This window comes from Podarcis raffonei, chromosome 6, assembly GCF_027172205.1.
Source record: "Podarcis raffonei isolate rPodRaf1 chromosome 6, rPodRaf1.pri, whole genome shotgun sequence".
NCBI classification, from domain to species: domain Eukaryota; kingdom Metazoa; phylum Chordata; class Lepidosauria; order Squamata; family Lacertidae; genus Podarcis; species Podarcis raffonei.
In genome coordinates this window covers 51,998,323-52,021,941 of record NC_070607.1, presented here as the reverse complement: position 1 = coordinate 52,021,941, position 23,619 = coordinate 51,998,323, and the positions used below count along the sequence as shown (strand labels likewise).

General features: G+C 48.6%; 1 protein-coding gene across 5 annotated transcripts; it reads left to right on the top strand.

Annotated features, from left to right (window-relative positions):
• Positions 1–897: 897 nt before the first annotated feature.
• On the top strand, positions 898–23,619 carry ATXN7L2 (ataxin 7 like 2). 5 transcript variants are annotated; one of them, XM_053392845.1, is made up of 11 exons: positions 900–1,081; positions 4,791–4,859; positions 7,222–7,326; positions 9,463–9,667; positions 11,335–11,627; positions 12,686–12,768; positions 15,231–15,475; positions 15,979–16,171; positions 16,715–16,836; positions 19,488–20,367; positions 23,475–23,619. In XM_053392845.1, exons 1-11 carry the CDS (start codon positions 940–942, stop codon positions 23,487–23,489), a joined length of 2,352 nt encoding a protein of 783 aa, XP_053248820.1. In that variant the 5' UTR covers positions 900–939; the 3' UTR covers positions 23,490–23,619. The 5 variants fall into 5 exon arrangements, with proteins under 5 accessions (XP_053248821.1, XP_053248820.1, XP_053248823.1 ...); XM_053392848.1 differs by lacking the exon at positions 900–1,081 and adding an exon at positions 1,327–1,448; XM_053392847.1 differs by lacking the exon at positions 900–1,081 and adding an exon at positions 2,395–2,507.

The following is a 23,619-nucleotide window of genomic DNA, read 5'->3' as shown; positions in this document are numbered from 1 at the left end:
CCTAGTAGATGGACCTTCGGACCAATCCAGTAGCGGAGTTACGTTCTTACTGCTAGAAATTGCAGCCATACAACGGTGGTTGGCAGTAGATTCATTTCAATCCGGACAAAATGGGGTACAGACAACTCTCAACTTTCGTAAGGGTTGCATTCTGGGGCAAGTGCATAAAGCTAAAATCACATGTAGTCAAAACACATTTGGTTCAATGGTGGGTGGGGCTTGCCAAAGTCATTTCCCCCACCCCCTTTGTATTATTATTTTGCCAAGCGTGTAAATCTGAATGCACGCAAGTTAAATGCGTGCAAGAGTTATCTTGCACTTCTCACAATGCAGAAATAAACAAAATCCGCTTCCTCCAGATGGAGAAATGGCTACTAGCTTACATACCTTTAAAGGGAATTTGATAAACTCAGTAGGGCTCTGCTATTAGCTAACTACCGACCGCTAGAAGAACAATCTCTTGACTTCTAGCAGCTAGCGGAACCTCCAGGGTCAGAGGCAGTACATCGGAGTCCTGCCCTCATCAGCTGGATAGCTCCGTGGATTAGCGTGTGATGCTGATCATGCCCGGCAGGCACTTGGCAGCCGCTGTGGGCAGCGACGCCAGACTGCGAGACCCTTCGGTCTGCTCCATTTGGCTTTTATTCTGTGTTTCTCGGGGCGAGACTCCAGCGTAGGCTCAGAAGCCCGGGCATCAACTCGGGGCGTTTTCTGCTCCCGGTCCTGTTAAAATGGCTGGCGGCGGAGGACGGCGGGAAGGCCGAGGAAGGGAGGCAAGGATTCGAACCTGCCACTCTCGCGCCCCTGGCCTTTCTCGGACATGCGCAGAGCGAGCGCGCCGCGGGTTCCGAGGACTACGTTTCCCGTGGTGCGCGGAGCGCGGGGCGCCTGCGCACTGGGCCGCGGCCAGCGGGGAGGGCTGCGCGTTCCCGTGCGGTGATGGCGGTGCGTGGACGCGCGGCGGTGGTAGCAGCAGCAGCAATGGCTGCTGTGGATCGGCGGCTGCCGAATCTCGATGACTTCGCGGGGCAGAGCTGGAGCGCCTGGGTGGAGAGGGCCGGGCCGCCCGCTGCCGAGACAGGTGAGCGCGCCCGCCCTGCCCGCGGGCCCGGAGGCGGCGGCAGGCGGCGGGGAGCAGGGGACCCTCCGTCGCCGTTTCTGCTGCCGCCGCCGCCGCCGCCGTCGAGCTTCCTCCCTCCCTCGTCTCCCCTCCTCCTCCCGCGCCCCCTCCCTCACCCCGCCCGCCCCAAACAAAGGAGCCGCCGGGTCCTAGCGCCGCCTCGCTTCCCGCCCGATGGAGCCTGCCTTCCTTTTCCTGCCGCTTAGACCGGGTTTCCTAGGATCTCTCGATCCCCCTAATGGGATCCCCTCTCCCCCAGCCTGATTTCGCCAGGGGCATGCTGTGATCAAGGCAGGATCTTTGTCCCACGCGTTTCCCAGCTCCTTATGTGCTTCTCGTTCCTACTTTGATCCCTTATTACACGAGCATGGCTTTTTGTGTGTGTTGTTTTTTAAAGCCATATTCGCAAGATTCCCCGGACTTTTGATCTCTTCTGTCATCGAGCCCACGATTGTCTCCGAAACATGCTATGTAAAGGCTGCGTGACTTGTCTGTTTATAATTTATTTATTACATAGTGATCTCACCAGGTTTCCTAACATTTGCGCCTTGACTCTCGTGCACCTCGAGCCCTCATGTCGACTGCTTCCATTTCACCTGGGCATTCTTTCTTCCTGTTCTCCACATATTCACTTTTTCTGTTTTCCCCAAATAATACGCACTTTTGAGGTGCCACTGGAACACTTGTGGGCAGCAAGCGTTCTTGATCTTCTGTGCTTCCCTGGATAGTATGATATCCCTGATGGGTCTTGATCATCTTCTGGGTGACCCCTGACCACTTTTCTTTTTCTCTTCCTCCCCCCTTTTTAACCACATTTTCCCCATTGGTTGATCTTTAAATCCCGTTACAGTTTTCCTCAACTGATTCCTTTCAAAGTGCTTTCAGCAACCCACCGTTTGCTGTTCTCCCCCAGCTGCATTTCTGGATTTCCTCTTGTTGAAGTTGTTCCATTTCCATTAGGATCTGTGCCTAGGCCTTTGAAACTGGTCCCCGCCCATCCATCTGCTTCGCCTTCCTTATATCATCTCTTCTGTCTTTTACATGAAGCTCTTTCTTGTTTTGCACTGTTGACCTGGCCACTCAGTTTACCACTCGCTAGGATTTCCCCTTTTCTCCTGAAAAGCTGCACATCCTCCTCCCTGACATCCTGATTCAGCATCCCTATGCTCCCCCCCCTCTTGTCCCTTGCTCTGTTGCCCTCCTTTACTAAGGGGGTGGTGGTATATCTGTATGAAAATGGTGGATGGATGGATTGGCCCCTTGTGATTTTTGTCCTTGGAATCCTAGAAACCACTCGGGAGCACCTCCCTAGAATGTTTGACTTTCTCAAGTGCAGCCTGATGGCAGACTCTAGAAGGGGCGGTGAGACTCAACGGAGCTGTCCCTGGTGATGCTTTTTATATTGTTGAGCTTCTCCCATCCCCCTCCATTATCTTCCCTTTGCACTTGATATAGTTAGTGCTTCGAATGTTTCCTCATCTACTTCCAGCTCCAACAGAGTTTACATAATGACTCCTGTGTTTTCAGGGATTTAAGAAGCAGGTTGTAAATTGTCCTTTGCAGACAGCTTCCTGTTGCTGTCTGAATGGATTGTTTTTATTTATTGCTAATAGATATGGAATGGTAAGGATTTCGTAGATGGGGGGGGGGAGCTTGCTTAGTTTCCACCTTTTGCCCCCACCCTGTCTCTTGACAGGTTGTGGTATGGGATTAATTGTATGTGCGTTTTAATTCAGTTAGGGTTTTTTCTGGGTTTTTTTAAAGAGAGAGGGAGATTAATGTTCTTGGTGTCAATGCAATTTTTTAAATAAAAAAATGCACAGCTATTTTGGATTTCCGTTTTGTATTTTGATGCTGAAAGAGTTGATGCATTGTAACAGGTACATCTTGTCTTTGTGAGGGCACCATGTGGTGTGAAATCTATTAAATGCAAGTGGAGTATCATGTCATGGTTAAAGCACAGGAGTCAGGACTTTGGGGACCAGCTCTGCTACTTGCTTTCACACTGTTAATTTGGAAACAAATCAGCCCCTTGTGCCAGATTCCTCCCCACAATTGGTAGCATTTGATCTGCATCGCAAGGAGTTTGCAGGCATTTCATGAATGTCTGTGAGGTTCAGGTCGATGCGCAGACAGAAGGAGTTACGGCAGCCTTTGCCAACCTGATGCCCTCCAGATTTTTGGCCTACAACTCCCATCAGCCCCAGACTACACAGGGAGTTGTAGTCCAAAAATCTGGAGGGTACCAGGTTGGTGAAAGCTGAATGGGGGGGGCATTAGTTCTGAATCCCATGTGTTTGATTTCTTATATGCATGTTGGGATTAGGTTACAAACCACATCATTCTAGGCATTTGCTTACACACGCAAACACAGCATAATAAGAAAATGGTTCTGCTATAATGAAAAGCTTGTCAACATTAACATGTTTCCAGGGAAATAGCTCTGATGTTGTGATCAAAACAATAATATAATTTGGCATTGGCAAGGATTGGCAAGAACCAGGGGTATCTCTTTAACTCAGAATTTGGTGATTCTGTTTCAAAGTCCATCTTAGGGCTTCTTTCTTTGAAGCTTTGTGTTCCCAACTAGCAGAGCAGAAAAGCTCATGTGAAAAGTATATGGAATAGAGAGAGCTGTCTCTCATCCCCTGTCATGCAAGTGTGCCCCTTTTCTGCGTGCATATACACCTGGGCATGTACAGAATTCTGGTGGCCCATGGATATTTGAATGCCACCCTTTGAAATGGGAAAACAAGAGTTTGTAAAGCAGCTAGTCTCAAGTGGAGTTGAGAGAGCCACGTTTCTACCCTGCGCATTGTATTTTGCAAAGGAGTCAGGGGATGGTGCTGTGTGCTTGTCATTGTCTTCCAAACACCTCTTGATTGATACGGATTGGCAGAGCAGTTCTGCTGAAGCAGCAGCCAGTGGAGTCTGAGACTCAGCAAGTCCACTACTGTATGTTTGCAGAAGCCCTGGAACATCTGCCATGTTAGCTGAACTGATTCTTAGGGATCCTTGTTCTCTTGGCAACTTTTAAGACCTGGAGTTTTAGGGCAAATGGAAATGATTGTTCTTAATCTGCTCCGCTATGAAACTCATTGAGTGACCTTGGGCACGTTGCATGCTTGGCCTAACCTTTTTTCACAGAGCTGTTGTGAGGATAAAATAGAATACCCCTGCATATACCTCCTCAAAGCCTGTATACATGTATAGTAAAAAAATTCAAAGGGGTCAGGACCATGCATGCTATGTTTATTCTTATGGGGTTTCGAAGAGGGGAAATCCTGATGTACAGATTTACTGGTCCTAGTGTCCTGTCTGCTGAGGCTTGCAGATGGATCTTCTCTGTTCTGGGTCACAATGTGACCTACATAACACTACATGACAAGTTTGAGGAAGCTGTGACTGGAATAGATGCTTTTCCTGAGCTCTTTTCAAGCCTATTAAGGCCTGCAGTCCTAAGCATGCTTACTTCCTAGTAAGTCTCATTGCATTCAGGTTGATTTGCTTCTATGTAAGCGTTACTTTGAATCATGTGGTAAGGGGGGGAGAGAATGATTCATCTTAATGTGTCTAGATGTCATAGGTTCTCAATAGCTTTGTTGGATGATGGATCTGCAAAGGGTTATTAGTGTTGCTGATGGGATTTCTTTTTCTATGTATCTATTAGGGTCTGATGTGGAAGAAAACGGTAGGAATGGGAGCAAGAAGCTGGATGCAATGACCCTCATTAAAGAAGGTAAGAACAGACTTCTTTGAGTCTGACTTGAGTTGTAGAGACCTCTGCCCTGTGTCTGGTGAATGCTTTGCAGAAGAGAGAAGTGCAAGGGCAGCTGGGAGTTCTCTCTCTCTCTCTCTCTCTCTCTCTCTCTCTCTGTGTGTGTGTGTGTGTGTGTGTCTGTCTGTCTGGAGTAGCAGTCATTGCATTCTCACACAGCAAGTGACCCTTAGATGAAAGCACCGCAACAAAAGCAGAAGACAACTATCCCTTTTGATAGCTGCATTTGCACATGCCACCAAGGGCTGGCATTCTGGCCCCAAGAGCTAGTCTGGCTATACCTTACTAGAGCTCAAAACCTTGCCTGGGTCTTGGAATATGATGGATGAAGTCTCTCGTAGTTCATCAGGAAATTCATACTCTTCCAAGCTTAGACTTGAATACATTGCATCTTCCATGACCCATGAATGAGTCCGTGGACTTTGCCTTGAGTCCTGTCGTGTTCCTCTGCAGCCCTGCCCCATACCCAACATTTAGTTATAGGGATTTAGCAAGCGTTTCAGGATAACCGAAAGCTGCTGAACTTCCACATACATGTTTCTTTGCTTTGAGAACCCTTTGCCTCCATGGTTTCTAGCAACATGATGTTAAGAGACGTCCACAACAAAAGGCCCTTGGCTTTCCACCCCTTCCTGCCTACAGCCTCCCTCCTGATCAGCCCATATGAGTTAGACCACAGCGTGTCACAAAAAGCAGCCAGAGTTGGTGCAGAGCAATAGCTGCTGATGGACTCATGCAAACGAGCCAAGTGGCAGAGAAGAACCACACCATGTTTCTGCACCGGCCAAATTCTTTCCTGAGCTGGAATATCTGCCGTGCTCTGGCCACCAGCAAAACATGTTCAGCAGCTCATCGCAAAGAAAGGATTCCAGGTGCGACTCCAATATAGTAGGACGGGTGAAGATGTGCTGACTCTCCCCATTCCACTCTCTCTCTCTCTCTCAATGATTGTTAGGGGGGAAAGACCCTGAACCACCATCTGTCTACCCTCAACCAAGAGATCAGAAAGTCTCCTCTGTGTGTGTGTGTTTCTCAGACAAGTCTTGGGTGGTGGGGGCAGGGTGGAGACTCAAATGGAAGGTCCTGCTTGCAGCAGAAGGTAAGAAGGGTCGGCTTCCCCAAGGATATCAGGTCTTTTGTGGGACCCCTGCATGGTGGCCTGTATTTCTCCTAAATCAAATCGGTCACACTAACTCCCTCCCTGGGCTTTTTCGGCAGAGCCCTTGGAAATGTGAGCTGCCACCTGTCCTCTCCACTGAGCTCCCGAGCCAGAGTTTCCAGATGAGCTTCTGCTGGGCTTTCGTCCTGCTCTTTTCTGCGCTCACTCTCAGCCCATAGTTAGTTTGAGCCTTGCCCCTCCCCGTCTCTCCCGACAGCTCCCCTCCCCTGCCCTGCTGCCCTCGGTCTTTTTTCATTGCTTCCCAGCCTGTCTGTGTCTCTTTGTTTTCCCTTTTTTCTGCCACCCCAGCTGTGCTAGGAGGTGGGGCTGCCTCCTGACAAAGTTGGAGCGTGTGACGGCCCCATCACCCAAGGATAAGCGATTGTTCTGCTGCCTTTTTGTGTGTGTTTGCTAAAACGTGAGCCCACGTCTCAGGCCTGGGAGAAGTGGGCTGTGCCTCAACCAGCAGGCTGGATGGGGGAGGCTGCCTTGCCCAGTGGCTGTTCTCTGAACTAGACAGCCATTTGCGCAGATAAGTCTTGACATAAGTCACATGTAAAATAATTGTGTATATCTTTGCTTGTGCAGCTCAGTGCCATTGGAGCGTTGGGCTGCCAGTCAAACGGTTCCCCCAATTCACATCTAGGTGCTGCATTGGCTCAGTAATATACCACATGCTCTGCTCTTATAAGAGCCCAGTATGAAACTCCTTGTATCTGTGCTTGAAGAATCTTGGGGAGGCAGCCAAAGAGGGCTTTGTTTGATGGAACAATGGTCTAAGTCTGTATAAAAGCTCCTTCTGGCATTATGAATGGATGACCTGCTTTGCAGTCAGTGTCTCCTTGATCTTTCCGTCCTGCATGACAAGCAGCCTGGTACTTATTCCCAGTTTGCAGCTGGGAAAACTGAGGATGGAAGTGTGAGGCATGCTTCGTGCCACCCCACCAGACAGTTGTGGCAGGGACGCAAACATGTGCCTCTCAGCTCTCTTCCTTTCTAAGCTACATGGTGGACTTTTCTTCTTGTTCCATCTTTTGTCAGAATTAATGGTGGGGTGTTGTTACCGCTATTATTTGAAGTGTTTCTGAGCCTGAAGAACAGACAAAGTTTCACGGGGCTTCTTCCAGGGTTCTCTCTCATCACTCGCCTCTCTTGTCCTTTCAGACATGTCTATCTTTGGTCACTGCCCAGCTCACGATGAGTTCTACCTGGTGGTGTGTAACCACTGTGGCCAAGTGGTCAAACCTCAAGCCTTTCAGAAGCACTGCGGTAAGCGAAGCAGCCAAAAACTGCCAATTGAATTTCTGTGGCCTCTGGATGGAGAGCTGTGAATTAGGGCTGCTTGCTGCCGCCTCAGGCACCGGCCCAGTGGGTGGTGCCTGGGCTTGAAAGGCCCTTTTCTGTTTTCCTCCTGAAAATGGGGGGCGGGGTGGGGGAAGAGGAAGGTCGTCTTTCCTTGAATTTCTTTTCAACCAGCGAGGAAGCCGCTGCGAGGGCAGCAAGCAGCCCAAGAGACGGAAAGGCAGAATTCTGGTCATGCTAGGGTCGCTTCCGATGTCACAACTTTGCCCTTTGGGGAAAGAATGTGGGGAGGCAGTTAGGAAAGGGTCGTACACACATCAGGTAACATCAGAATGGAGAGACATTTGAGCTGCAGAGAAGAGCCCTAGCTCATGTGTAGAGCATCTGCCTTGCCTGCTGAGCAGGTTCAGTCCCCAGCATCTCCAGGGAGGGCTGTGAGAGTCGCCTGCCTGAAATTCCAGGGATCTGCTACCAGTCAGTGTTAACCATTCACAGCTAGATGGGCCTTTGGTTTGACTCGGTCTGAGGCGATTTCCTACGTTCCTGTGATGTCCCATCTCGAAAGGAGACGGGCCATAACTGAGTGGCTCAGCTTATGCTTTGGGGAGAACGTCTCAAATTGAACCTCTGGTTGACTCAGCCTTCCCCATTTTGGCGCCCCCTGGATGTTTTAGCATAGCACTCCCATCAGCGGGGGAGTGGGCACAGAAAGGACCTTTCCAGAGGGCACCGACTTGGGGAAGGCTGCCATAAAGGGTAACAGGGACAGGATCTGGCAAAGATATCTCTGCCTGAAAACCATTGCCCTGCAGATGGGTCATTTCTGCTCCAAACAGACCGTTTGTTTCTTCTCTCCTCCATCCTATCCTCCCAACAGACTTCTCTCCATTCAGCCTTTACACTAGTGACTTAGGCCCAGCCGTTTTCTAGCTGCTTCTCCTCCCAACTTCTTAAAGCACAACGAAGGAAATCTAACATTAGGCAACCTCCTCTCGCCACCATCTGTGAATGATTTGTCCATATCCAGACTTTTTCCTTTGGCCTGGTGCCCTGGGGCGGGAGCAGTAATCTCGCTGGGATTGTCCAAGGCCATCCACCTGCCTTTGAAAGGGGTTGTTGAGCAAGAAGGGGGGGAGAGTGGAGGGGCTGGAGATGGACTGCTTTAGCGACTCACCCTATGGAGCGGGGGGTGGGCAATGTACAGTCTGACCTCCTGCCAAGGAACCTGCCAAGAGGGTGGGGTAGGCTGGTATTTGTGTCCCAGGGCATGGCTTGAAGGTGCAGGATGCCACAGCTGTGCTGAAGCCAAGCAGGTCTAGGCCTGGTGAACACCTGGATGAGGGAACCCTATCCACACCATCTTGGAATTCCCTCATGGGAGAAGAAGCAGGATATAAATGAACTGTGTTTATTTTATTTGCCTCCACAACTTCCCTTGGGCTTTATGAATCAGGCCTCGAGGAACGGAATAGCAACACATAGATGGTGGTGACAGCTAAGATTAGGCAGATTTCCAGCTGGTCCTGATTGCCCCCTTTTGGACCCTGTGCCTACTTCCTGGTGATTGACTATGATCAGGTTATAGGCCTCCCTAAGTGGGAAATGGCTATATGAGAGAGTAGCTGCTTGGCTGTCTGCTACCCACTCTTTGGAGCAGGTCTTGGAAGGATGTATTTTTGGAGCCCGCCTCTCACAGTTCTGTGGTGCAGAAAGGATTAGTTCCAAAATGCATGACTTGGTAAATTGGAGCTAGGAAGCTCTAAATGTGAAGTTCTGGATGTAGCCACTAACTTTGGTTCAGCAAGTTCCCAACAGAAAGGAGAGACGGAGGTGTGGATACAGTTTTCTAATAACAGTATGGGGCTTCTGGAGCATTGCCCATGAAACCTTAAGGGGATCACAAATTGGGCACTGAGCACTATTTGCATAGTAACCCTCCAAATTTCGTATTAGAATAAAATCCATAAATTGGGTGCTTTTGCTTCCCATTTCTGTACTCCAGGCCAGTACTTGCCATTTGCAGTATGATGGCTGCCATCCGGATTCCGGCATTGGCTAGTTGATTGCAATATTTTCAGTAACAGCATCTTAATTCCCACCTAGAGAGACGACATGGACCTCCCAGCAAGCTCTATGGCCGGGTGCAGACCTCTTCAAATTTACAAAAGTGCCATGCGGTCAATGGGCGGTCTCTTGCCAGTGGAGGTCATGGATCCACCAAGTCCTGGCGGGAGAGGTCCCAGGGCTCCTTCAGTCAAGCCCAGCACACGCCTGAGAGGACAGACAAGATGTCAAAGGACAACCTCTGGTAAGGAGGGGTTGGGTTTGTTGGCAGGGACCTTTCTGAGTTTTAGGATACAGAGCACAGCCCAACCAACTCTTCTTGGGCTGTATGGAATCTCACTCCAATGCTTTTGGGGGAAGCATCCCAGTGCTGTGCTTACTGGGGTGGCTGGGGGAGAGGTATTGGAGAAATTGCACCCTTCAGAATGGCAGATGCAACCTGGTGTAATTCTCCATTTTGTAATATGGTATGGGGAAATCTACATGCAGCTCTAGGGATACTAAAGTTTTATTAACTAGCGATGCTAAAGTTTTACTTTTTGTTCTTTGTATAAAAAGATAAGGGCTAAATTATTATTTTTTAATGAAATATTTATTAAGGTTTTACACAAAACATAAGTTTACACAAAACAAAAGTTTACAAAGTAGAGTTTTACAAAATAGAAAAGATTTAAAACAAAACTTAACATACTAAAAAAACAAAAAAAAACACATAATAAAAAAGGAAGAAAAAAAGTTAAAAGTTAAATCCATCTTTCAATAAGCTTTCAGCTCATTTCCTTATTTCTTTGACCTCCTCACACCTCCCCTTTTGTATTCCCGTTTAAAAATCCTTTCAGCAAATCCTTACCCTCTATCATTTGTCTTTACTCAGTATCTTAAACCTATTATAACTATGTATTTTCAACCATTATCACTCCATATTTGCATATTCTTAATAATCTTTTTACCAATACCACTTAATTTTAAGGGCTAAATTAACCTCTAGACCTGTGAAGCTAGAAGTAGTTTTTAGTGTGTGTGTGTGTGCGCGCGCAGACACATAGATGGGTCTGAATGAATCCTATTACTGTGGTTATATTTGGGGAGTGTTTTTATGGATTTTGATAAGTTTCATCTGGTTATTTTATTTATTTGTATTAAAATGCCTTCTCCGAGACAGTTGCAACTTCACTAAAAATTGCAACAATAAATAACAAATTTAACAAAAAAGAATCTGAAAAGCAAGTGAAGGGATATAATCTGTTTCCCCTGATTTGATGTCCCCTTGATGGTTTTAGTCACTTTTAGTGACTCTAGGTTTGTTGTGGAAAGCAAGGCAGAATTAAGCAAACTTAACTAGTTTATTATAGGGTTGGGTCTTGCTACTGAGGGAACTGCAGTCTATTTCTAGAGACTCATGAGGTCAGGTGGCCACCATAGTAGAGTAATCCTGGTTTAAAGGCTGCACTAAAGTTTAAAGGAGCCCCCTTCAATGCCCACTACTGGGGCATCCTTGCCGATGTTAATGGAAGATGATCTGAAGGCACTTCAGAGTTTGCTTTCTTCATCTTGGTCTATTGCTGATGGCCAGACACATTGTTGTTGCAGGACACTGGGAAGACCTGTGAGATTTGGCCGTTGGTGCCTTCCAAGATTCATGTGGTACCAATGTGGAAACTGCACCTGCTCTTTTCTTCTCTTTGCCTCTCCTTTTATTCACTCTGTCTGTTTGACTGGCATCTTAAGGCTCCAGTTTTCATGTTTGGAGCATCAGCCCAGCTTCTTCTAATGTTCCTCCAGACACTGTTAGTAGTGAAGCTAGAACCTAATACGATGAAGACGTAAGAGTGTCACCTCAGTCAACTGAAGTGGGAGATGACGAATTCTTACAATGTTTCTGACTTGTGGCTCTGCTTTGCTCTCTTCCAGTTTGTTTGTGCCTGTTGTGAACCTAGAGAAGATCTCCAGCCTTCCAAAGTCAGACAGCGATGGGATCAAGGCCCCCCCAAAGCTTTCTGACACCCCTAGACAGTCTTCTGCCAGCTCAAAAGAGATGCTGGGCAAGCCCTCCTTAGTGGCATCACCAAAAGAACCCCTAACGTCAGCCAAGGCCAGTGGCAACTCCATCATACCCTCTGACAGCTTGAGCAGGAAAATGGAGAATGCTCCTGCCTTGGGAGAGAAAGAGACTGGTGCTGTGAAATCCCTGAAGAAGATGCCACGTGAGTACCGTAGTATCCTGTAGCTGGAGGCAACACAGCACCTAGCCAAGGCATTGGGGTGTGTGTGTTCCCTTCTTGTATTCCATTTCACAGCGCTGCAGTCCTGGCTTCTCATATCACCAAATGGTTTGGTAGCATTTCTGCACACAACATTATCTCCAAATTCCCCAAATTCTGGAAGAGTGGGCATCAAAGGGAATACTGCCTGGGCATGCCACACCCCAAAATCCAGGTTCTTCCAAGCTTCCGCTGGGAGAAAGGGTGGTTTACTCCCCAGAGGACTAGGATAGAACATTTGCATTGGACTCTGAAGTGCACCAGACTCATATCTCTGGATTCTTTTATTTGGAGCATGCTTTTGATTGATCTTCCTTGTTGGGTGGGCTACTTCGTTGGGTGCATAGAGCGGGGGAAAGGGTTAGCAGAAAGCCAAGCTGCCAGCTTGATAGTCTCTGGCCAGGTGTATGTACCCAGTAGCACCCTTTTTTTAAAGGGGAAGCGACCCATTTCAAATTGAAGCTGGGTATGCATAGCCAGTATGTCAGATCCCTCTCTTGACCGGGTTTGTGCACTTGGCCTCCAGGTGACTGGGAAGAAGGGGAACACTGTGCATAATCTGCGACTTGGGGCTCAGTTGACCAAGGAAGACAAGAAGGGGAGTTTCCTGCCATCTTTTTTTTTTCTTACGACCCCAAAGTATTTGTCTTCTCAGGACAATAAATGCTGAATAAGAAGAGAGCCACCCACATCGAAGCAGTGATTGCTAAAGACACAACTCCTCACAGGATGCCCATAAAATAAAATTAAAAAGCAGCAGGAAAAGAAATATTGATGGACAAATAACCTGTTTGTGCTATTCTGACAGCAGGTGTCAAGAGTTCCTTGAAATATGGAGTTTTTGAATAAGGGCTTCCTTGAAGGATGAGAGGGGAGCTGAGGCACTGGAAGGGGGAAGGCATAAAACCAGGCCTCAGGAAACATAGGTGGAGGGGGGCAGGATGAGTGCCTTGCCTTCTGTTTTCCCGTCTGCATCTTAATTCTGTGTTTTGCTCCCACAGGGAAAGAATGTGACCTAAACAGGCAGTGTGGGGTGGTGAACCCCGAAACCAAGAAGGTTTGCACTCGGTTACTGACCTGCAAGGTATGATGCTTCATGTGATGAAATTGGCGTGAAATGGGGGCAAAAGAGTAGTTCAGCATAAGAAAGAGTTTTGACCAGCCTTTGCTACTCTCCCCCCACCCCCAAATTGGGCCTGTTCCTTTGCCTGACAAAGGAGCCTTTCCATTTGCCAAATCTGGAAATTTGGAAGGCAAAAAGTTTTCTATGCTCAGAAATGCTTCACCTGTTCAATGGTGGAAAGCTGCAAGCATAGCCTGTGTGTGTGTTTCGTAGTCTTCCCCTCCCTGGTCAACACACCTTGCTGGAGTGCCCGTAGTCGGGTGGAGGAAGGGGGGTGCGGTGGGGGCGGTTCACCCCGGGTGTCACCATTCAGAGGGGTGACAAAATGCCGGGCGGCACTCACCGCGGGGCCTGCAGGCTCCTCGCTACCCCAAACGGTCCGCCTGCTGCCTCTCCCTCAGCTGTAGGGCGGCTGAGTGGGAGGAGACAGGCAGACTCCTCGGAGGCCCCACGGAGCTTCCTGCCTCCTCGCCTCACCCCGTGGGTGGCTGGCCCCACCCTTTGGCGCAGGGCACATGCACCGCCCCAGGCGCCCGATCGGCTTGCTCCGCCACTGCCTGTGGTTTTCCAAAGTAGAGAGGCCTTTCTGCATAGCCCGTCCCCTGCTGCAAGCATAGCTTCAGTTCTGGGTGTTGATGTTCATCATGTTGTTGGGCTGTGGCTCCCACCATACTGGGCCATTGGCCATGCTGGCTGGAGCTGATGGGAGTTGCATCTGGAGGGCACAAAGTTGGCTGCCCTTGGTCTGCCAGCTTTATTCAGGTTCCTGAGCCCTATGGGCTGCCTACCCTCCTCTTAAGACTGTTGTGAGTTACTGGAAGCAAGTTGCCAATGAAGGATTTCTGCATTTGCAAGAAGGCTAGAGTGTGCTGCGATACGGCTTACCTGTTGCTGCGCCATCAACACCAGTCTGCCAGCACAGATGCCTGCTTTGTGGCTTTGTCTCTGGCTGCTGTCAGGCATAGGAGCAAGACTAGGTTCTAAAAGAAAAGAAGAAGTGGCCACCCTATCAAGTGGAAGCTGCTGACTCTCACCGGCAGGTGTGGGGAACTTTGGATTGCCAGATATTTCTGAACTACAATTCCCATCATCCCTGGCCATTGGCCATGCTTGCTAGGGCTGATGGGAACTGTAGTTCAGCAGTGTCCCAACACCTGCTCTGTAGAAAAGTTCAAGCAGAAAATACTTTGCTATAAACCCAGGGACAGGGAATCTATGGCCCTTTAGCTGTTGCTGGACTACAGCTCCCTTCTTCCCTGACCATTGGCTGTGTTGTCTGAGGCTAATGGGAGTTGGAGTCCAACAACAACGGGAGGATTCCTGGTTGGGGAAGAGTCACCTAAGGTATAATCTGCTGGAAAGCTCTTAAATAAATGGGAGCTGTGCCAGAGCACTGAGGATGGTCTTGCTCAGCTCCTGCACATTGCAGTAAAGCGTGCTCAGGAGAATTTCCCCCAGGGGAATTGTGCCTCTCATCTCTCTCTGGAAGACAGCCAGGTATCATATATAGGTGGAAAACTTTGTAGCTTCAAGTTAACTTGTTTGAGGTAGTCTTAAGGCTCCATAAAGACAGCTTTGTACTCTCACAGCCAGCTACCCCATGTGAAGAATCGGAACTGGGGTTTCTCTGTTCCAAACATTCAGGACACTTGATTCAGGCAGAGGGGATATTGGGTGGGCAGTTTGAGATACGTGCGATAATGAAGCGTTACTAGTAAAATCCAGGCATAGCAGAAGTTGTAGCCAGGACAGCAAAACATAAGCAAGCGAAACACAGTGTGTCAAGTCATCCCCATGACAACACAGGCTAATTTCACAGTGTGCTTTTGCTGCAGCCACTGTAAATAATGTTAACCTTTTTGATGATCAGCTGCCTTCTACCCATAAGTCAGATTTATTCCAGGTGGGCCTGTTTAAAATCCAATTTAATAACGGTATGAGCTCTTGTTTTCTGCCCAGTGGTTCATCCAGCACTTGTCTAAGAGCCAGCCGCTTGGATTTATTGAAATGTTCAGTGGTTGAGAGCACCAGTTTCCCCATTGTGGCACCTTAGTGACCACGTGGGAAATTTCTTATTCGAAAGCCACCCACCATGTGACAGTCTCTCCCATCCCCCGTCAGAGCTTGCCTTCTCATAAAATAGGCTTGGAAATGGACTTCTTCTCTGAGCTTGTTGCTTTTGTCATGCTCTGGTCCAGTGCTATTATTCTAGAAAAAGAGGTGCCAGAACTCGCCACGAACACCTGCCTTGTTCTCTTATCATGGCAAAGGTGCCCACCTGAGACGTGCTGGAACTGAGTTCTGGCAAGTTCCGGCTGAAAAAAGCCCTGTTCTTGTCACACCTCCATAAGCGAGTGTCGTGAAGTCCTGCAGCGGTGGATGCGCTTGTCAGCTGATGCCTCTAACCATTCTCTGTGCCTCAGATCCATTCTGTCCACCAGCGCCGTGAGGTGCAGGGCCGCGCCAAGGACTTTGACGTCTTAGTGGCCGAGCTGAAGGCCAACTCCAGGAAAGGCGAGTCCCCCAAAGACAAGAGCCCAGTGAGGAAGGAAGCGCCTTCTGAACGACTCTCGCAGGACTCCTCGTTACTCTCACAGCCATCGCTGGTCCTGCCCAACGCCTCTCTTTGCCGAATAAAGCAACCCTACTCCCACTGTGCACTTTCCAGGTAAAACAAGGGCAGATAGTGTCCCAGGTTAAGCACGGGAAGGAAGTTGACTGGGTAGTTTTCTAATTAAAGTTGTCTGGGGGATTTTTTTGGCTCAACCACAGATGTGGACAGGACCTCGGAAAAGGTGGCACTGTACCACCTTCTGTATCACTGCAAAAGCAGACTCTATCCACAGATATTCAGTATCTACTGTATGTTTTGGAAGTGGTTTGTTAGCCATGCATTTGGATACTTCTTAAGATATAACCAGTTTTCGTACAGTAGTTCCTGCGATCAAGGAGATGGTTTTTGTTTATGTTTGGATGCAGCAGGGTGCCATTTTGAATCAAAATGGCAGACTGAATCTTTCAAAACTGCACTAATTTTGAAGTTTCTTAGAATTCCTTAGCAGCAAGGGATATATGGCTGCTAGTCCTAGTAAGGAAGTCAGTAATATCTCTGCCACAGATTCAGGAAACTCTCCCCTTGAAGAGGGCTTTAACCTCCTGTGTTGCTTTTAGGTCTAGGGTTTCCTCAGAGAGTGAGCCCGATGACCTGCCTACCACCTCTAGCGAAGTCGACCATGGGCTCTACCCTTTTCCAGCACCCAAGAGCACCGGCCGGGTTTCGAGCGAGGAGAGTGAGGATGACGCAGTGGATGATTCCCGCAAGGTGGACTGCCATTATGCAACGCGGTCGCCACGCCCCCAGGCGGTAAGTACCAGGCTAAAACTGGTGTGGCTCTGTGAAATGGGTTCTTCACGCCTTTAGAAAAACACTTGCCCCATGTCTTGCAAGAAGAATGCCAAGTGGGAGGGGAATGTCAGATGCTTGGACAAATGAAGCTGCTTTTATACCACGTGAGACCACTGGTCCATCTGACCCAATGACATTTAGCAGCAGTTCTCAAAGGCTCCAAGAAGATGTATTCCTGAGATCTCTTTAACTGGATACACCAAAGTCTAAACTCTGTGACCTTACACATGCAAAACAAATCCTCTGCTACTTACCTATGGGTTCAGTCCAGGATTAGGTTCGTTGCCCTTGTTCTGTTGATATCAATGAGACCCAGGTGTGAACGGGGTGGGGTGGCGGTGATGTTTTGCCTTTCTTTGCTCAGGAGATAAGGTGGGCAGAAGAAACAACTCTCTTGGTGTTAGCATCCCATCCCCATTTGCAAGAGGTTTCAGAACGTGCCGTTTGCGTGATTTAATATTCTTAATGCCTTTTATCCCTGCTTCCATCTCCCCACAACAGTTCTGCACTTTCGGAAGCAGGTTGGTGAGCCCTGGATGTTACGTCTTCAGTCGACGGCTGGATCGGTTCTGCTCTGCACTCAGTTCCATGCTGGAGAGACATCTCAGCTCCCACATGTGGAAGTAAGTAATCCTAGGGGGAAGGAGAGAAAATCCTGTGATGAATTGTGGCATGTTAATGCCCCTTGCACACAGCTGAAGATGGGCATGTGTGTTGCCCTTGTTTGCACTTAACACTAAGCTATAGCTGATTAAAACTGGGTTTATTAAACCATGGTTTGTTTGATGATGATGATGATGATAATAATAATAATAATTTATTTATATATGATCATCCAAACTCTGCCCAGCAGCTTAACTATTGCTTGTTTACTGCCAGCATGTCTGAAGCCATGGTTTGTTATTGGCTTATGAACCTTGGTTTGTTTTAGCTATGGCTTGGTGTTACTGTGAATGCTTCTGAACCATGGTTTGTTTCACCACCCTACCTCAGGACGCTATAAAGTCCTCTGAGGCAAAAGCAACTGGAAAGCAAACCAAATTTAAGAGAAACAAGTTTGTATGATTGTTTGTGAGTGAACTCCTGATTGCCTCCTGCTATCTTCCTGACACTGACATTGCTGCTGTTTACCAGGACATAGCAGGGTAGCGGTGAGGTCTAAATATATTTAGAATGGAGGCTACAAAACATAGTGTTTCGATGAGATATGGTATTTTGTCGGAGTGTGGTTCCCCCCCCCCACAACTTTTGCATGTCTGTCCCATGTGTTTATCCTTTTTCTGTTCTGATAGGCACTCCAGATGCTGTTGGATTCAAACTCCCATTACCTCCTGACCATAGGCCACGCTGTCTGGATCTGATAGGAGTTACTGAGTCCAACACCACCTAGAAGTTCACATCCTTGTGTTCAGAAATCTAATCCCCCTGTTATGGAATCAACTGACCTAGCTGATTCAGAAATTGAGATCTCCTTCCTTTTATAACCTGCCTTTGCATCAGATTATCAGGCTGGTTCATACTAAAACAACGAAGTAGCCAGTGCATAAAGAGCTAAGAACAGCAACTTTGTAAATCAACATTAAAATATGGATTGTATTCCAAGGGTTAAAAGGGGGGTTGCTGGCACTTCTGATCCGTGCTGCCTGCCAAGCCCCGTGCGCTGTTGTTCGCAAACCCTGACAATCATCAGGGCTTGCAAAAAGCCACACACAGGGCTTTGAAGCCACAACAACCAGCCAACTGTCGGGGCTTCAAAGCATCTCGCGCAGTGTGCTTATGCCTGTCTCGTTTTAATTTCAAACCACGCAGGTGAAAATGGGTCACCTGCCATTACCGAGGTGACAGACAGGTGGCCCCATGGGTGTAGGGGTGAGGGAGATAAGGGTCCAGCCCATCCTGCATCCTGCTTACATGGGCATTATTTAGAGATGCAGCAACATACGGACCTGTCTTACACAGAGGCAGAATCCTGGGCTGATCTTGCCTGGTATAGCACTCTGCACTGATTGGCTGCCTTAGTCCTTTGGGGTTTCAGGCAGGGCTGTTTCCTAGATGGCAAGGATTGGACCTGGGACTGTGCAGACCATGGTGTCTGCCACTGAGCTTCAATGGCCCCTTTTTTCGGGCTTTAGAGCTACAGCAAAAGAGCACTTGGTCTCTTCAGAGGCTTTTTTGAACCATTCACTATCACCCACGCTCAGGGTTTGTTTGTCCTGGTAGTGGAGGACGACTTGCCTGAGGTTTGTCCCCGTGGCAAATGTTCATCCGTCTCCCAGCTGCATTCCACATGGGACTTGCTGGAGCAGTGGAAGTGACAGATTGGGTGTTTGCATTTCCTGCATTTTTCCCATTCCTTATCTCTTCGGCAGAAGTGGTGCCTAGAGAAGGGACATCTGGACCCTTGGCAATAGCTTAACGACTGCATTCGTATCTCCCTCCTTTTTCTCCAAGGAGCTCAAATGAGAAACAACAGCATGCTTCTTGTGTGGTTGGTGGCGGGGAGATGGGAATGTAGAAAGCCCCCCACCCCCACCCCCCGCAGCCAGATCCTATGTCACTTTACTAAGAAGGAAGCCCCACTGTGCTCACTGTGACTTCCTCCAAAATAAGCGAGCCTATGATTGCAGCTGAAATCCACGTTTGACATCCCTCCCCCTGCAAATGGACGTAAAATGTGGGTGTGCTTTTAAGCACCTATTAAGCACCCGTGTAAAAAAGAGCAGCGCAGGCAATTATGTTCCCAGTCCACAGCTTTGCCATCAATCACTCTGCACACGGTTGCCGAGAGAAGCATTGCGTTCCTCCGGCTGACCTCGTAGTCGTGGTTTTTTGTCGGGGCTTTTGGTCCCCCTCGTCTCCAGCAGGTGGCGCTGGGCTGTAGGGTTTGACGCTGCCGCATCCTTTATGGATGGCTGCACTCATCTGAACAAAGGGAAAACAAACACCCAGGTTCTGGCGAAGGGGAAAGGGGAGGGCGGGTGGTGGCTGTCTGCGTGTGCCTGGGTGCATGTGTTTGCAGGTGTTGATGTAAGGGGTTTAGAACGGGATAGGAACCCGAGCCAAAGAGGGAGGCTTTGGATTTGAGAGTGGCAGGGTGCGACGTCATATCTGGAACCTGAAAAAACAAGGGAGCCCATGAGGATTCTGGTTTTACGATACAGCATGGAGGGCAAAAGGAACAAGAGCTGAGGGTTGGAGGGGTTTTTCCAAAGTCAGGTCTTCTTAACTCTCTCTCTCTCTCCCCCCCCCCCCGCCTTTTTATTGGCCCAACCAGAAGGATCCCTCCCGCTGCTGACCATCCAATTCTGTCCACACCACCCCCTGTTCTTCTGGGCTTCTCCACATCCAGCACTTCTCAGAACTGCAGCTCCTCCCTGGTGTGTAGCCTCCCCCACAGCCTCCCGGGCAGGACCTCGGTGTCTTGCGCGGCTTCAGCCACCGTGGCCTCCAGGGACAGCCGCAGCCACCACAGCATGAACTATGCAGTGGGGTCGCCCCACGCTGCAGCCGCCTGCAGCCAGTCAGACTGCATGGGCGGGAGCCAGTCCATCACCTCCCCACTCCCGGCCAACACCCCTTCGCCGTCCTTCAGCAAGTTGCCTTTGACCAAGGCCAGCAAGTCCTCCAAAGCCAAGGAGGCGGCGGCTGGCGGCGTGGAGCCAGAGGCCTTGGCCCGGAAACGCAAGCAGTCTCCTGGGGCCCCCGCTAGCCCTCCGTACAAACAGACCTGTTTCCTTGATCTGGGCAAGAGCAAGGCAGCTGGCTGCCAGGTCTCCCACCCGCCCGCCAAGGCCAAGCCATCCATGATCTCCTCCTCCTCGACTCTTTCCCTGAATGGAACCGTCTCGGCCGGAGCCAGGATTAAGAGGGTCAGCCATCTGGACTGCAGGGCTCCCAGCCACGTCCCAGTCAAAGCGTCGCAGCTGGAGAACCGGGCCTCCTCGCTGAATGGGCCAAAGGCATTGCAAGCCAACTGCATCTCGGATGAGGAGGCCAAGCGACGCAAGAATACAGCCACCTACTGTAGGCCGATGAAGGCCAGGCACTCCCCCTCCCCCTTGCCTTCCTCTTCCTCCTCTGACTTGGGTGGCTCTGTCCGAAGGAAGAAGCCAGTTGTCTCCTTGGGATTTGAGGAGAAGCAGAACACAATGAAGGTACGTTCTTTGCACATTCTTCTTCTTCTTCTTCCTTTATCTCTCAGCTTTTCCACCAAGGAGCTCAACATAGTTCTCCCCCTCCTCCTCCCCCCACAACAACTCTCTGAGGTAGGTTAGGCTGAGAGACAGTGACTGACCCATGGTCAGTGAGTTTCATGACTGAGTGGGGGATTTGAACCCTGGTCTCTGAGGCCCCAGTCTGACACTCTAACCACCACCCCACACTGGATCGTCTGCCTCCAAAGGATTGCGTCGGCTGCCTTTTCTCCCTCACCCGAGTTTTGACACAAAGTCTGCACACTTGTGTTTACTGCTGCGAGGTTGACTGCTTCATAACTCCATGACATGACATATAATGGTCCCCAGAAGCTAATATATTTATAGCAACACACGCACCAACTCTGTTGTAGTCCATATGATAAGTTTTGGGTAGTGTTCAAGAGAGTGCGTTTAAAATGGTGTTGGGTAAGGAATGTTCAGCAGTGACATTTTGTTGCATCATGCTCCCTTTTGTAGCTTGTTGGCTAACATTCCCCTTTATGGGGTCTGTGGCAGATAGTTTGAAGGAAATGTTGGCCCAGTGTGCAGCCGCTGTGTGGAAAAGTCAAGGTCCTTCTTAGAGCTCCTTAGGAAAGAGGTCATAGATACAATTGCCAGTATTGTAACACCTTTATAAAGATCTATGGTGTGACCACAATGGTGGAAGAGTCAGCATAGACAAAAGGAAGTATTTTGCACAGTTCATCATAAACAGGATAATTAACTGCCTCAATATTTGATGTCAGCCAACTTTGATGGCTAGAAGCAGGTTTTGTTCAAATGCATGGAGATAAGGTTTCCAGTGGCTTCTACTCAGTATGACTTTGTAGTTCCTCCTTCCTCGGAAGCCCATTTGCTGGGGAACAGGATTGCAAAGTGGCTATACTGTTCCCCTGTTCCGCTTATGGATTTCCCATAGGGATCTACGTGGCCATTGTAGGAAACAGGGCAGCTAGGTTAGATAGCTGTCTGATCTAGCAAAGCTGCTCTTGTGTTCTTACAATTTCTACAGCTGTATCCTGGTGTGTGAGAGAGCAGTGCCTCAGTCAATTAAACCTTCAATTGATTGATCAGTGAGGGCCAATTTCCATCTGTGGGTCTGAGATCTAAGTACCCAGGGATGTTGTATATGTATATGTTTGTGGTTGCTTTGATTCAGGTGTGGTGGTGGAACAGGGGGTGAAAAATAAACCATTAAAGGCAGGCTTTCCTATCACTGAGCTTAAGCTTTGGTTTATTAGATTATATGGCACTTAATAAATTTCTATACCACTGAGTAACAAACCTGTCTCAGCAGTTATCTCATACTTCTTTCATTTATTAATACATGCATCTAATATTGCTTCATGGAAACATAATTAAATTTAAATAAATTTGCCATCAGTTAAAAGGCAAATGATTGATTTAGCATTATTTCATTGGTGGACCAGTTCTGATTTTTATCAGAGCCTTAGGAGTGAGGCCACTGGTATCCTATGTAAAAAATAAATAAATGCACAGTAAGTGAGTTGATGCTTTTATTCAGCTAATTTGAAATACTAGAAGTATTCGAGCTGCATAGAAGACCTTTTAACTGCTTGGGCAGAGGGTGGAAAAGAGAAATAATATATTAGCTAAGAGTGACACCTTTCCTCCACTTCTTTAGTCTTAAGCAGCTTCGCTTCCTAGCATGTAGATGCACTGATTTAGCTTTACCTGCTGAATAAATTCTTGCTAAGCTGCATTAAAGGACACAGATCTCCTGGGTGGGGGTGGGGAGCGGAAGGAAAGATGGCAAACCCCAGCTAGGAGCACTTTTAAGATAAAGGGTAGAAATGTTTAGGAAGGAGATACGATAATTATATTGGGGCTATTTGGGTTTTGCTCAGAGGGACAGTTTCCACGAATTCCCCAAAATGAAACTGTAGTGATGGAGGGAGTACAAAGCAAAGCACGAGAACACAGGAGCCCTGCTGGTTCAGACTAAAGGCCGATCTGGTCCAGCGCTCTGTTCTCATAGTAACCAACCAGATGCCTCTGAGAAGCCCACAAGCAGGATGTGAGCGCACCAGCTTTCTCCTGCGCTTGTTTACCAAGGAGCGGAATTCAGAGGCGTAAGACCTTCAATCCTAGAGTTAGCACAGAGCTCTGATTCCTAGCAGGCATGACCAACGTTGTTGTCCCTGGTATCTAGTAGCTAGCAATAAATTTCCCCTGAAGGCGAAGTTTCCAGTGGACTGAGAACTGTTGATAGACTATGGATGAAGAACGTGTGGCCTTCCTGATGTTGTGGGACAACAACTCCCCATCGGCCCCAGTGGTTGGGGATGATGGGATCTGGAGTCCACCAATATCTGGAGGACCACACAGTCCCTATCCCTGCTGTTGAAGGCTCACCCTCCATGAATTGTCAAATTTGCCCAGCAGGAGGCTGTAGCAGCCTCTGGCCTTTCTTGTTCCCTCAAGCATCGCTCACTTGACTTTATGCAGCCACGTGGGGAGGAGCTGCTGAGAGATCACTCACATGCCATTGTGATGCATCTTAAAATGGGACTCCTGCTTTGATTCATTCTTGCAGAACCCTGGTTATCACATGGGATGATAGGCTCCATTTGCATTATCTGGGAAATTGTAATTTCCAAGTTCCTTTATTAGAACCTCGGCACATCTAACCCTGCACCCGCTGCATCAGGCCAAAGGCTCATCTAGTCCAGCATCCTGTTCTCACAGTGACCAGCCAGATGCCTGTGGGAAGCCCACAAATGGGACTTGAGCACAGCAGTGTTCTCCCCACTTGTGATTCCCAGAAACTGGTGCTCGGTGGCGCCCTGTCTTTGACAGTGGAGAGGGGCAACGTAGCTCGCATGGTGCCGTGCAATCCCATACAAAGCTCTTTCCCCCCATTAATAAAAGGTTGCCATGTCAAATACCCCTCTAATGAAGTTAGAAGCATGGCTGCTGCTCTTTGTAATTTCAGATAGGTGCTGGTTGCAGCCCTGGCTGTAATAGACACTTTGCTGTGAATGGTGCTACATAAACTGTCACCCTCTGCACTGACACCCTCTCTTCTCTCTTCTCTTTTGCAGTCAAAAGCGCATTAACAGCAAGTGCCTGCATTCTGCAGAAGGAGCCAACAGCCTGAGAACTCTGCCCCGGGTCCGACTCAAAGCCTCTTTGCTTTTTTTATAACTTTATAGTATTTTTTTAAAGGAAAAAAAACCCTCTAAAATA